This window comes from Biomphalaria glabrata, chromosome 17, assembly GCF_947242115.1.
Source record: "Biomphalaria glabrata chromosome 17, xgBioGlab47.1, whole genome shotgun sequence".
Lineage (NCBI taxonomy): Eukaryota > Metazoa > Mollusca > Gastropoda > Planorbidae > Biomphalaria > Biomphalaria glabrata.
Genome location: NC_074727.1, coordinates 10,541,344 through 10,554,476, shown reverse-complemented (window position 1 = coordinate 10,554,476; position 13,133 = coordinate 10,541,344). Strand labels below are relative to the sequence as shown.

Genomic DNA, 13,133 nt, shown 5'->3' with positions numbered 1-13,133 from the left:
CAGCTACGTGCCCTGGCCCGCACAGCTACGTGCTCTATCCCGCACAGCTACGTGCTCTAGCCCGCACAGCTACGTGCCCTAGCCCGCACAGCTACGTGCCCTGGCCCGCACAGCTACGTGCCCTAGCCCGGCTTCTCCAGTCCATCACTCGAGTTTATCATCATAGCATAAAACGTGAAGAAATGAAAACCTGTACAATGAACCAAGTCGATGCTTGTTACAAAAAAAAAGCAGCATTCAGTTTAGTGAATTGTGGATAAAATGTCTACATAAAGTGATATTTATAAAGAAATCGATTTTTTGAAAATAATGTATCGCATTTATGGAAAGAAGCGACATAAAATTATGTTTATATTTATATTTTCCCCACAAAACGTATAGTTTAAAAAAATATATTTACAAAACACTGACATCACTTTTGTCCCAGGTGAGAATACTATATTCAATAAAAAAATTGTGTTGTGTATATTAGTTCATATAACCAAAAGTTGCTTTTTAGAATTAGTTTCGTAAGTATCAATAGTTTCAGGAATCTTTAGATTTCTAAATAAGGTAACAGAATGGGTTCTTCTTCTTCTTATGTAATACAGACGTTACTTCAAAAAAGAAGATGATTACGTCCTACGCGTCATGCATTCATGCATACTATAGTTCATTGAACCATGACTATTTTGAATCAAAAGGGGAGAACTGATGAGATAACTTCCCCCCCCCCCACCTCCAACTTGTGCACTTCATTATTAAGTGCTGATTAATAACAATAAAAAGGTAAATATATATATATATGTGTGTGTGTGTGTGTGTGTCACGTAGTCCTTTAAACCTATTAAGGCCAATCCTTTCATGACACTTAATATAAGAGATTGATTATAATTTACTAAACTAAATTGACTAAGAGATTGAATATAATTGACTAAACTACGGCTCGTATGCAATTTACTCTTCTAAGGTATCCTGTGTTTCACCTAATCTTGCTCAAATATGGGCATATTCATAGCTAAACACTTGTAAAGAGAAAGTATGTGGGAAAACATAGCCAAAGACCGGAGTGCATGGAGACAGACTGCGTGCTGGGACAACCCTTGCTGAGAACAAAAGAATTGAAGCGGCTTTAATCAAGAGGGAAAAAAAGAAAGCTGCCCTGTCTGCTAGCCCTAAATCAGAGGCATACAAATGTACGAATTGTGGCAAAGTCTGCCGTTCTAGAATTGGCTTGATTAGCCACACCAGATTCTGCCCCGTCTCAAGATTAAGCCAAAACCAGTGACTCACTTGGGCGCATCCATTGCCTTTCGAGACAAAAGGAGCCATATATATATATATATATATATATATATATATATATATATATATATATATATATATATATATACATAGCTAAACACTTGTAAAGAGAACACTAACATACGTTTAAAGATCAATATGCGTGTTTTTCATTAGAGCGTCCCTATATGTATATTACTTTTTTTTTTGAGTCCATGTACTCCTCAGCCTCATTCTCTCTCCTTATTTTTCTCTCTTTCTATCTCTTTTATTCTCTCTCCCTCTCTCTTTTTTTCTCTCTCCCTCTTTCTCATTTATCTTAGTATATTGCATTTTTTACAAGGCTTTTTATCAACTCAGTCTGTCTATCTGGCTAAATAGAATCATCTAATCCTTTTTTCTTCCATTCCCATTATATATATATATCATTGTCGAATAATGAAAATAGAAATATTTTTTTCTGAATACTCGAAGGTAAACCTTGTATAGAATATATTATGAACAAGAGATATCCTGGGTTCTCTAGTGACAAAATTGTTCTTGAAGTGATTGTGTTTTTATAATTTAGAAAACGCATAAAAAGGAGTTATGAACACTTGTATTTTGTAAAACTGGAGAATAAAAAAGGAATATGATGACTCGTCTAGTATAAACGCGTACCAGTTACCAAGACGTCAATAGATCTACCCTGGGGCTAGTTATGACCGTTTTTCCCAATAGCTGTCCCATTTGCAACTTCAATTTTGTCCATAATTTTCTTTCTGTCGATGTTCTTGAAGTCTTCGAGTCCTTTCCAGACTTTTCCGAGCTGCTCGTCTGAATATTTGAAGATCTTCAGCAGCGCCTTGAGGTGCTCGTGTACGTCAGCCGAGTCGCTCATGAAGTGCAGGAAAGAGTCCCTGACGAAGCTGAGCGTGGCGTCGCTCTCGTTGCGAGGTAGATCCGAGTTAAAGTAGGACTCACCAAGTCTGAGGCCTTGCCACTTGGCCAGCTCAGACTCAGTGCGTGACAGCTTCCGGGTCAGCTCCCGGACAGTGACGTTCGACTTGTTGTTTTTAGCCAACATCAGAAGCTGAAAGATAAAACCAGGGAATGTAATTGAAATTTTTGTTCATTTTATTTTGGCAACATTGATTTAAAAATATATATTATTTCTCTATCAAATAATTGTATTAGCACTGTGAAAAAAAAAAGTATTCACGGTGTTTCCTCGATGGCTGTCTGGCCGTGCGGTTTGATTGATGGTATGTCTTTCTATCGTCTCGATGGTCTCTGGTTCAAACCCTGCCCGATGCCATTCCCGTCGTCCGGCGATAGGTTTGGATTAGGATGAAGATTATCTTCAACTTTGAAGGAACATCCGAAACATGTCAAATATCCATCTTCACACTTGTCATCTCTAAATGTACTTGACTTCACTTGATCTGCCTTTACTTGATCTGCCTTCACTTGATCTGACTTCACTTGATCTGCCTTCACTCAATCTGCCTTCACTTCATCTGACTTCACTTGATCTGCCTTCACTTAATCTGCCTTCACTTCATCTGACTTTACTTGATCTGACTTCACTTGATCTGCCTTCACTTGATCTGACTTCACTTGATCTGACTTTACTTGATCTGACTTCACTTGATCTGCCTTCACTTGATCTGACTTCACTTGATCTGACTTTACTTGATCTGACTTCACTTGATCTGCCTTCACTTGATCTGACTTCACTTGATCTGCCTTCACTTATCTACCTTTACTTGATCTGGCTTCACTTGATCTGACTTCACTTGATCTGACTTCACTTGATCTGACTTCACTTCATCTGACTTTACTTGATCTGCCTTCATTTGATCTGCCTTCACTTATCTACCTTTACTTGATCTGACTTTACTTGATCTGACTTCACTTTATCTGACTTTTTCCAATGGTGATGTGTTCGATGTAGATATCAGTCCTGAGGCTTCAAATGCAAAAGATCGCTGGACGTCGGGGCGTTGGGTATCTGCACGCGCTCTACCTGTCCTTTAAGCTGGCTACTTAGGGTTTGGGCGTAACATTTTTGTGATCGTTTGGAGAAGCGTAACAAGTAAAACTTTGAGAACCACTGGAATGAATAAGACATTTACTCTCATTTTGAAAAAAAAAAAGAGAACGAAGAAGAAGATTTCGACTGTTCAGTGTAATGTCTTCTGGTCCTAGACCTTTATATAAAAACGACCGACTACCAAATGTGAAGATCCTTTTGTAATGCTTTCAGATCAAATGGTAACTATAGGATAGATCTCCTAAAGTACTGGTGAGGCTTATGCCCTGCTCAAAAAGTGTTGGTTACCCTTTCATTATTAGTCTCCAAAGTGTGCTTGACCAATGGCTATTTGAACAAAATGATTTGACTGACCTCTTCCTCACGTTCAAACCTGGCCGCCTCCAAACCTTTCTTGTACATGTTCATCAGATAAGTCTCGAATTTCTCTTCTTTCTCGGCAAACTCAACCTATATATGAATAAAGTGAATCGGACATGGATTAATTATAATTAAATATTAAATAAAGCTTTTATTTAGCGCCACTTTCCTGCTTATAGCATGATCAGAGAGCTATGGTCCAATTTCATTTGTGGACCAGTGGGGGGAGAGGATATCTGCTTTTAGGCGCTCAGTATACACAACTCTGCTCAAGTCGGGTGTCGAGCCCCCTTCATAGGTAGCCAAGCTAAGCTCAAGCGTACTTAATCTCTTGAGGACGCTTCCCACATTACGTAATGTGAACTGACATTGTAACACCAAAATATGGTAACGATCATACACAATTTTTTGTTTGATAAATTGCCCAGCTAAAAAAATATAGAAAATGGCATCTTTTTACTATCGTCTGAGAAAGCCATTCATTTAATATTTAGTTGCACGTTGTTGTTTTTTTAGTTTTTTTGTTATGTTTGCTTTCGTCAGTTGTAGAACGACTCTGGTTCATCTCGTAGTGTTTATGAGATAATTAAACTCAACAAACTATTCAATAGATACATCGTATGTGCCTGTGATGTAAGACTTCAACAGAGGGTGTTTTAATGGCATAAATGTATTATGTGTGTTGTTTGTCCCATGTAGAGGTAGCTCTATAAACTGAAAGATTTATGATTTTTGTCTTTGTCTTATAATAATACTAGAGAACATGTTTAGAGTCTGTCTTATAGAGAACATGTTTAGAGTCTGTCTTATAGAGAACATGTTTAGAGTCTGTCTTATAAAGAACATGTTTAGAGTCTGTCTTAAAGAGAATACAAAAGAGGTTCCGTAATGTTGTCTTTGCAGGAGGTGGTCATGGAAATAAGCACTTTACTATCTATAAAATGCTTTCAATGGCGTAACTCTCAAATAGCCTCTGATAACCAGTCCAAATCCTGGCTTTCATATGTGGCTCAGATATGGGTCTGGGTCTGTTTTTTATTATCAGGAGAAGATGCCAATGTGAATAACTGACACCTAAGCCAGTAAGTTTCCGGCAGGAGGGATTCGTTACCATTGGCTGGCTACCCATCTAGGAGAAGGAAAAGGAACGCTCGGAATTCAAACTCTGCTGCCCTGCAGCTATATCTAAAATGGGAAAGGCTTCGAGACTCAGCCATGTGGATAAATCGGGGCAGGCGACCCTTAGACAGTTTACAGCCCATCCTGGCAAAGTCTGCGATGCAGCTGATTCCAAAAAAAAAAAGCGAAAATGGAGCTCAATATGACACACCCTGCGAAAACCAATGTTGCAAAGCAGGCACTTGATTTGATTGTTGCGGCCATATGCTTCCCTGGAAATGCACGGGAACAAGTCAAGTAAATGGTAGATCTATACTTCGATATCATTATGTTTCTTGGGGGGGGGCGGGGGGGGGGGAATAAAAACGTGATTTAGAAAATGGTTTAATGCAAAAGTTAAAGATTAATATAGAAGGGAAGAGAGAGGTGGAATAATATGTATATATTTAGAGAGAGATCATCTTTGCAAAAATAGGAAGTTGGATTATGCAATACTTAATGAGTGATATAGAATTAGAACAAATCGAATGACGGAGAGAGAGCAAAATTTATTTTAAAAAAAGGTCCCTTAACTCAGTCATGTCTCAAAATATTAACTCGGTTGTTTCCCTTACTTTGAGCGCCGTGAATCTCTCGTCCATCCTAGCCAGCTCATCTTGCAAGGCCGCTCTCCTGTTACTCTCTTCCTCCATCTGTCGCTCCGTGTCTCGAAGCTTCCCATCCAGCTCTTCCATCTGTCTATCCTTTTCCTCTGCTGTTTGCAGCGAGGCTTTGAGGCTCGCTATCTCCTCGTTCCTCGCATCGATCTCTTGCGACAGCTTGGCCAGCTAGACACACACGAGATAAAACATGGGCCTCGTGACATTGTTATAACATAAACAGAAGAATGCAATAAGTAATAATAAATAATTCAAACTAAAACGGAAACGAAAATAGTTTTTTTTAATTGCTTCATATTCGTCTCGAGTCCTGGCTAGAAGAAAGTCGCTAGGTTGATATACATGAACCGGTAATAGGTTAGTGTATTCTAAAAATTGACAAGCGCTAATGTCGTGCTGGAGAAGGATAACAGTTAACTCTTTCTCTCCTAACTGACGATGCCAACGTTGATTTGACCCCATTAAGCTAAATTGATTTTTGGATTTATAAACTTTAACATGTGTTGTTTTAAAAAAGAGCATGCATTCCCCTATAATTCGATACCAAATAAAACATTTTCTGATAACAAACAAAAAAGTTATTGAAGTTTAATCATATCAGTATAGTGGAAACAAAATGAGAAAAATGAATAATTCTATCAGAACTAAGCATATAATTACGGAGAGAAGGAGTTAAATTATAACCTCGCTATAGAAGTCCTTTTTATTCCTTAAGTTTACATAAGTAAAGATGAAGTTAGGGTCATCTATTTCTTTGGCCAACGGTAAACTTGCAGGGTGCCATGTGGCCAACACAACGACCAACCGCCTTTTCTTTCCCCAACTAAAGTCAGGTACCCATTAGAGTTGGGTGGAATCAGAGGCGCCCTATAATCACGAAATTCAAAATGCCAGTCTTCAACGAGATTCGAACCCAGAACCCCAGGTTAGGAAGCCAAGCGCTTAACCACTCAGCCACTGCGCCCTCATAATAATCAATTAATGCAGCACTAAAATTATGTTTTCTGATACCGATGTGTTCTTCTAGTTTCATGCAAGGGGCCGCTATCACTACGTTACGTACAAAGTGTTATTCAATTATGTCTATGATATCACCTGCTGTTATACATAGCAGATAGTCGTTGTGCTAGACTCACCTTCCTAAGTCTCTAGTTAATTAGAAAATTCCAATTGTCCACGTTAAAAAAGAGGAACTAATTGTGGCCTCAATGAGGATTAAGAAAAACACAATGATCTTAGAGTACTTTAATATTCGCATTTTTAGGTCAACCAAATTCATGTGAGATTTTATTTCTACGTATTAAACTACTGAAGAAACCTGAGACTGATTGTCATATATAATTATCTGTTCTTAGATTTTTCTACAGATTTATGAGAACAGAGGCTAAAAGTTTAATTTAAAATCTCCATACAATTAAAAGTTTTAAACGATTAGAGGGTATAAGGGTATGAGGATTCGAACATTCTTGATGTATAATTACTACCTCACCTCAGAAGGAGCATGACCCATAGAGCTGTGATCCCCATAAAGCGAATATGATTAAATTAGCAACTAGTTTATTGGGGATCAGACAAAGAATTCGGTGAAGAGCCAATGCTAAAAAAATAATTATAAAATTCATTAGCTTTTATTTTGCATAAAATATTTTCTGCTATAATGCTGTAGAAATATGATGCATGGACTTCATATCTGAACAAACAAATCTAGCAGCCTACATCTCTTACCTCTGTTTTTAGCTCATCCACTTCCGTTTGACTTTTTCTCAGCTCAGTTTCGTGATCTGCAAGGCTCACCGACCGCATGTCTAACCTCCTTCTGCTCGATTCACCCATGGTTCCGCTGGAACTTTTCTTGACCGTACTTGTTTGGGCGGAATAGGCCAGTCCGGAATTATGAGTGTGAAAGACATGCTCCTGTACATGGACCTCTTTAGCCGTCATCGTTTTCTTTGCGACTTCCTCCTCGTTAGGCTTCGGGGACGCTCGTTTCATGAGCCCTGATTTTTTATCAGGATCGATTTTGAATCCGACTTGCTTCTTAACTGCTTCCGGTTTCGTTATTCGCGAAGATGTCCGCTCCGCTAAACGTCTTTCGTAAGCGATGCTGGTCTGATTTTTCCCGCGATCCATTTGTTCGAATTCGGATGAAATGAGTTCTTCCGAATCAAGTAAAAGTCCGCAATGGCACAATGGAGCAATTACTGACCCCTCAAAATGCTGACCATCCTGGATCTGATTGTGAACTCGTGCCGAGAGCGTGCATATGTCCTGGACGTGATTGAGGGATTGAAAGGAATCAATCACTACGTTGTCCTCGATGAAGATGGCTTTTCCCGTGGTCACCTCATCAAAAATTTTCAGACCACTTTCTAGAGTGGAATTGTTTCCGTTGTTTGTATCACAACCAGTAACAAACTTCTGAGAGTTTTTGTTGTTGTTCTTCGAACCCGATTTGACGAGTTTTATAATTATGCCTCCAAGTGTAGATCCAACATGGGGGTTATTCCAATCAGTACTACAAGCTCTGTTGTCTTCGGATGTTGCCGCAGAGTTACGTTTGATAACTTCAGACACAGATTCTGAGTCCCAATCTGAGGAGTCAGACCGAGATGTATCAAGGTTATTCTCAGCCCGAGCGGGAAAGTAGCCGATTTCTCTTTGCAAATCTGTCAGGGTCGTGGAAGTAGCCTTGCAAGTTTCAGTCTGTGGACTGTGCGACTTTTGCAAGGCGTCGTTTTCTAGGACGTCAGTGGCGTACGCACTGTGGAGGTAATTAGAATCATCTTTGTTGAACCAAATAACATCAATAGACTCGCATCTACTTCTCTCTAACCTCTTGACCTTCTCATTCATTGTTACTTTGATCCTTTCGACCACTTACCAATTCACCATAACAAGTCAATACACATTTTGTATGTAACTTGAAATAAAACATCTCCAAAAATAAAAAAAAATTAGTAATATTAAAAGGTTCTTGACACAGACATTAGCTAATCACGTTTAAAATAAAAGAAACATGTATCCTCAAAGAAAGTGAATCATTCTATCACCAAGTCAGTTTTTTTGGTTAAAGAGATTGCTGAGAGAGAGAGGGGGAATAATTGTATTGTTGATGCAGCCGTCTTAGATAGTATTGAATTTCTATAATCTCGTTTGAATGGAGTCTCTCTCCAAAAGTTATGTGTTGTATATCTTTCTGTAACTTAAAATGTTGGGCTTTTTCTCTTACTTGCAAAGTTATGTGGTATATGATATCATATAAAAAAAAAAACATTAAACGTGGAAATTGGTCAGGAATACTACAAAGTAAATGGTAATGTGAGTTTAAAAAATTAGTTTGACTTGATTGTGTATGGCTATTGTGTATTAGAACTATTTTCACAAGTGATATAAAGATGCAGACAGATTATTTTTATATATCATCTGTAGAATAACAGAAATACAGCAATTTAAAAAATCCCCCCCCCTCCAAAAAAAAAAATAATTATATCAGTTTTTGGAGTACCCGTTTTGTAGACTTATAGTCTGTAATGATTTCTCTTTACAGTAGCAGGTACATTTTTAACACTGAGCTTCTCAAAGTCCACCTTCAGGGTTGCAAGCCAGGGGCGGCCGTTTAAGGCCTCGCGTCTGAGGTCGGCCGACATATAGACATTCCTTTGCCCCCCCTCCCCAACCTATTATACAAACATGCAAGACTTCTGCCACACATTTTAATTACCGTACCTTTATGCTTTAGATGGAAATACAGTTAGGTGGACTTATAAGAGGACCATTCACCTTAACAAGGACTTGTTACTCTATAATACTTTATAGTGTTAAAGCCTTTCCGGTATTTATTCCAAATTCCAATTACCATGAAGGCTCTTAGTATTTTGGTTAAGAGGGTTCAAATAAGGCACCGCATATGACACTCCTGATTCTCACGTACTCTTGAGGCCGCCTCACAGCATTTCATTGTGCACCCAAAGAAACTATGACCTACAGGTCTATCAACAAATATCATCAAAATAAAATGCAACCATATTGCTCCGTCAAGTTTATCCTCCTTTAAACCCCCACATCATCTAATTTAACATTATTGCCAAGGGGAAACAATTCACAAACAATAAAGTCACTTACCTTTAAACATTTAAAAAAAGAAAACAATAATAAAAGTTTCCGATGACGCTATCAACAAGTCTTTATTCTCTTCGAAAGCAAGAAAACTATCACAGAGAAAAGATCTTGAAACATGAAAACTCTGTTTCTCTCTCTCTCCCTGCAATGTCTTTGAAAACAAAAGCTCCCTAAGTGCAGCAGCTTGTCTCCCCCTCGGCGCTGGTCCGTAAAATGGTAATGATATGCTGGAGGTCTGACTAATGAGTAATGAACGCCTTGTGTACAACTAAAGGCGGAAACAATTGTTGTCTGCCCTGCACACATTTTGTAATCATGGACATGGAACACATAATGTGTGAATAGAAAGAAGAAAAAATTAGGAGACGAAATGATCAAAAACAAAAGGATACTCTGGGTGTAAGAGTATTATTTACTGACAAAAGCAGCTCATAATATTTTTTAAAATAATTATTGTATAACTTTTTTTTATTCAGTACTGAAGAGATTACATTGCCAAAAAAACATAAGACACTAACATAAGTTCAACAGTTCAACACAACAGTTCACGTTAAAATTGTTCATAAACTGTCCAAATTTGACGATCACTGGGTTGTCCATTGTCATCTGTTGTGGACGAGCGCAAGTTTTTGGGATTTTTTCGGAAGGATCTGTCCTTATTTCCTATGGAAGCCCAAAGATTCCAAGAAATTTAAATAGTTATTCAGTACTGAAGAGATTACCTTGCCAACTACTCTTATTTTATGAAAATGTATAAATTCTCGCTGTTTATACATGAAAGTGTTTGAACTCTGAAAGTTTTACCTTTACAAATTAAGTATTTTTTGAGGTATAGAATTTTTAAAATATGAAACAGACAAAGAATGTAAGAGAGAGAGAGAAAAGAGAGAGAGAGAGAGAGAGAAGGAGAGAAAGGGAGAGAATGCCGACCAGGGATAGAGTTCGGCTTAAATGTATAATTCTCTATCTTCTTGTCTGTCTAACCAAACTTTTGCTACTGCTTAGATCATTTATTTGTCTCCCTTAAATTTCAAAGACTCCAAGTAACTCTTGGCTTGCATATTATAGAGGTTCCTTCGAAAGAGAAGATAATTACAGGTCTCCTTGAAATAATCTTGTACATGTTAATTAAAGACTTAAAGTCTGCTACGTAACCTACGTTAATGGGTTGTTTTTTTGGTAGTAATGTTATGATTCTCTCTCCTAATCAGGCCTACTGTAGCCACTGCTCAACACAACACATTTAAGTCAGGAACCTGACAACGAGACTCCAAAATAATGTGGTACTTTAATGAGTAAATAAATAGATAACAGCCAATACGACACAATTGGCAACACAATAAACTGACTACAAATGTTACACTGTACTGCCATTAAAACTCTACTGTCCCTCTCTCACTCATCCTGGACTCGTACTGCTTTATTCGAGGATCAATCCTCCCGGACTGACTTCACGGCCGACTTACAGTCCCTGTCTCCTCACTTTCTGAACTGGGCTGTCTTAAACAATCTGTTTCTATTCCTTCGGAAGGCTTTCCATCACTTGACCAAATATTGGGGAATTTTGCATGTAAAGTTCATACTAATACTGTCTCTTGTGCACTGACACAGTGGATGGCCATGCAGCACGTGAAACTGTTTGCATTGCGAGTGCCAGTTGGTCACACACACAATTAACTCTGCGATACAGTTACAACACTAATTAAGTCAACCCCCATCCATGTTCAAATGGCATTACCGAAGAAGCAACACTTGTACAATTTTGTCTTAGTAAAGTTTCCCTTTCAGACCTAGCTATCTATGTGGCAGATGATATAAAGGCCATCTATTTCTATGGCCCACGGTTAACGAAAGTGTCACGTGGCCATCACAACGACCAACCGCCTTTACTTTCCTCTAATAAATGTCAGGTACCCATTAGAGCTGGGTGGACTCGAGGTGCCCTAAAAATCGCCTGTCTTCACCATGATTGTCACTGCGTCTCCAAAGTTGTCCTATCATATGGAATAAGTCTTAAGCCTCTTAAATAATACACACTCGAATTCATAACTCGTACTCATAACATACAGTAAAGAAAATAAAACAATTCATAACATTTACAGATTCCGAATTCGTAACTCATATAGCCTCTTCATTTCTATCTCATGTGTTTGTCTTTCCTTCCTTCTTCAAATAGATTTAGTGTGTATTCTATGAATAATATAGATCATATTGATTAAGTGTGTATTCAGTTGTTCACATAATTTTGTCTTCAACACATGATTGTACTCTAGACACCGTAATTTAAATAGATTTGAATACTGACCTATGTACAGGAGATATGTGTACACCAGGGCGTACAGTACATGTGTGTCATACAGAGACTTTCATTAGAGTTTTATCTCTATCTTGTGTTGTCGTCGGATATGTTGCATATTCACTAGACGAACTTTTAATTTCAATTTAAGTTTATTATAAATTTGTTGTTCACAACCAGTGGCGTAGCTAGGGATTTGGGAGCCCGGGGTGGGGCTTCATCTCTTTAGGAGCCCCTGCATTTTGACATTTGACATCATGACATGAGATAATGGCGTAATTTTTAATGTAAAAACAAAATTCGGACACTCATTTCGGTGACCCTCAAAAGTGGGGCCCGTTGGAAATTTTCCCATTGGGACCCCATCCCTCCCCCACCCTAGCTACGCCACTGTTTACAACCTAGGATTCATTGTTCCAACATTCCCTTATATGATTCAGAAATATTGTCCATTGAAGAATGTGTACATTAAGTGCAGCGAACTCGCCCGAAACTAACGCCAAGAATTATTGCTTTTAGAAATATCAATATTTTAGAATCTAGAGTTTTTCATCAATCAATTAATCAATCAATCAATCAGTCAATCAGTCAATCAATCAATTTTTCTGTCTGTTTGTCTATCTGGCTATCTGTCTGTCTATCTAATCTATCTAATCTATCTATCTATCTATCTATCTATCTATCTATCTATCTATCAATCTATGTGTACAATAAGAATTTCCGATAAACTTGAGAGGAACTCAATTACTGTAGCTCTTTTGTCGTTGGCTTTCTCTATCTTGAATAGATTTACTTATTTTTGTATGATAAAATAAATATATAAAGCTTAAAGCGTCTGGAAATCTAACTAGAAAACAATAATGTTCCCCTTTCAGAACTTATGATCTATTCTATAAGGCAGATGATGTAAAGGTCAGCACAACGACCAACAGCCTTTACTTCTCCCTAACTGATGTCATGTATCCATTAGAGCTGGGTGGACTCAGAGGCGCCTAAAAGTCCCAAAATTAAAAATCACAGTCTTTACCAGGAATTCGAAGCCGGTTCGGAAGCCAAGCACTTAACCGTTCAGCATCCGTGCCTCCATAAATGTAACCAAGACATGAATATTTTCCAATTTATGCGCTATACAAACTAAATATGCAAATAATGGAAAGTCTCCAATGTGAAAGGGAAAAATGTTAATATCTCTCTCTTGCATTTCAAATTGAATCAAACACTGTCGGGCAGGTATACTACTATATTTAAGATTATTTAGCCCTTTAAGTCTCATTTCATTAGA

General features: G+C 38.0%; 1 protein-coding gene across 1 annotated transcript; it reads right to left on the bottom strand.

Moving 5' to 3' along the window:
- Positions 1–1,373: 1,373 nt before the first annotated feature.
- LOC106080331 (uncharacterized) lies at positions 1,374–8,501 on the bottom strand. Its single transcript, XM_013241674.2, has 4 exons — positions 7,162–8,501; positions 5,392–5,604; positions 3,653–3,748; positions 1,374–2,335 (listed from the first exon to the last, which is right to left on the bottom strand). Exons 1-4 carry the CDS (start codon positions 8,287–8,289, stop codon positions 1,958–1,960), a joined length of 1,815 nt encoding a protein of 604 aa, XP_013097128.2. The 5' UTR covers positions 8,290–8,501; the 3' UTR covers positions 1,374–1,957.
- Between the last annotated feature and the right edge of the window lie 4,632 nt (positions 8,502–13,133).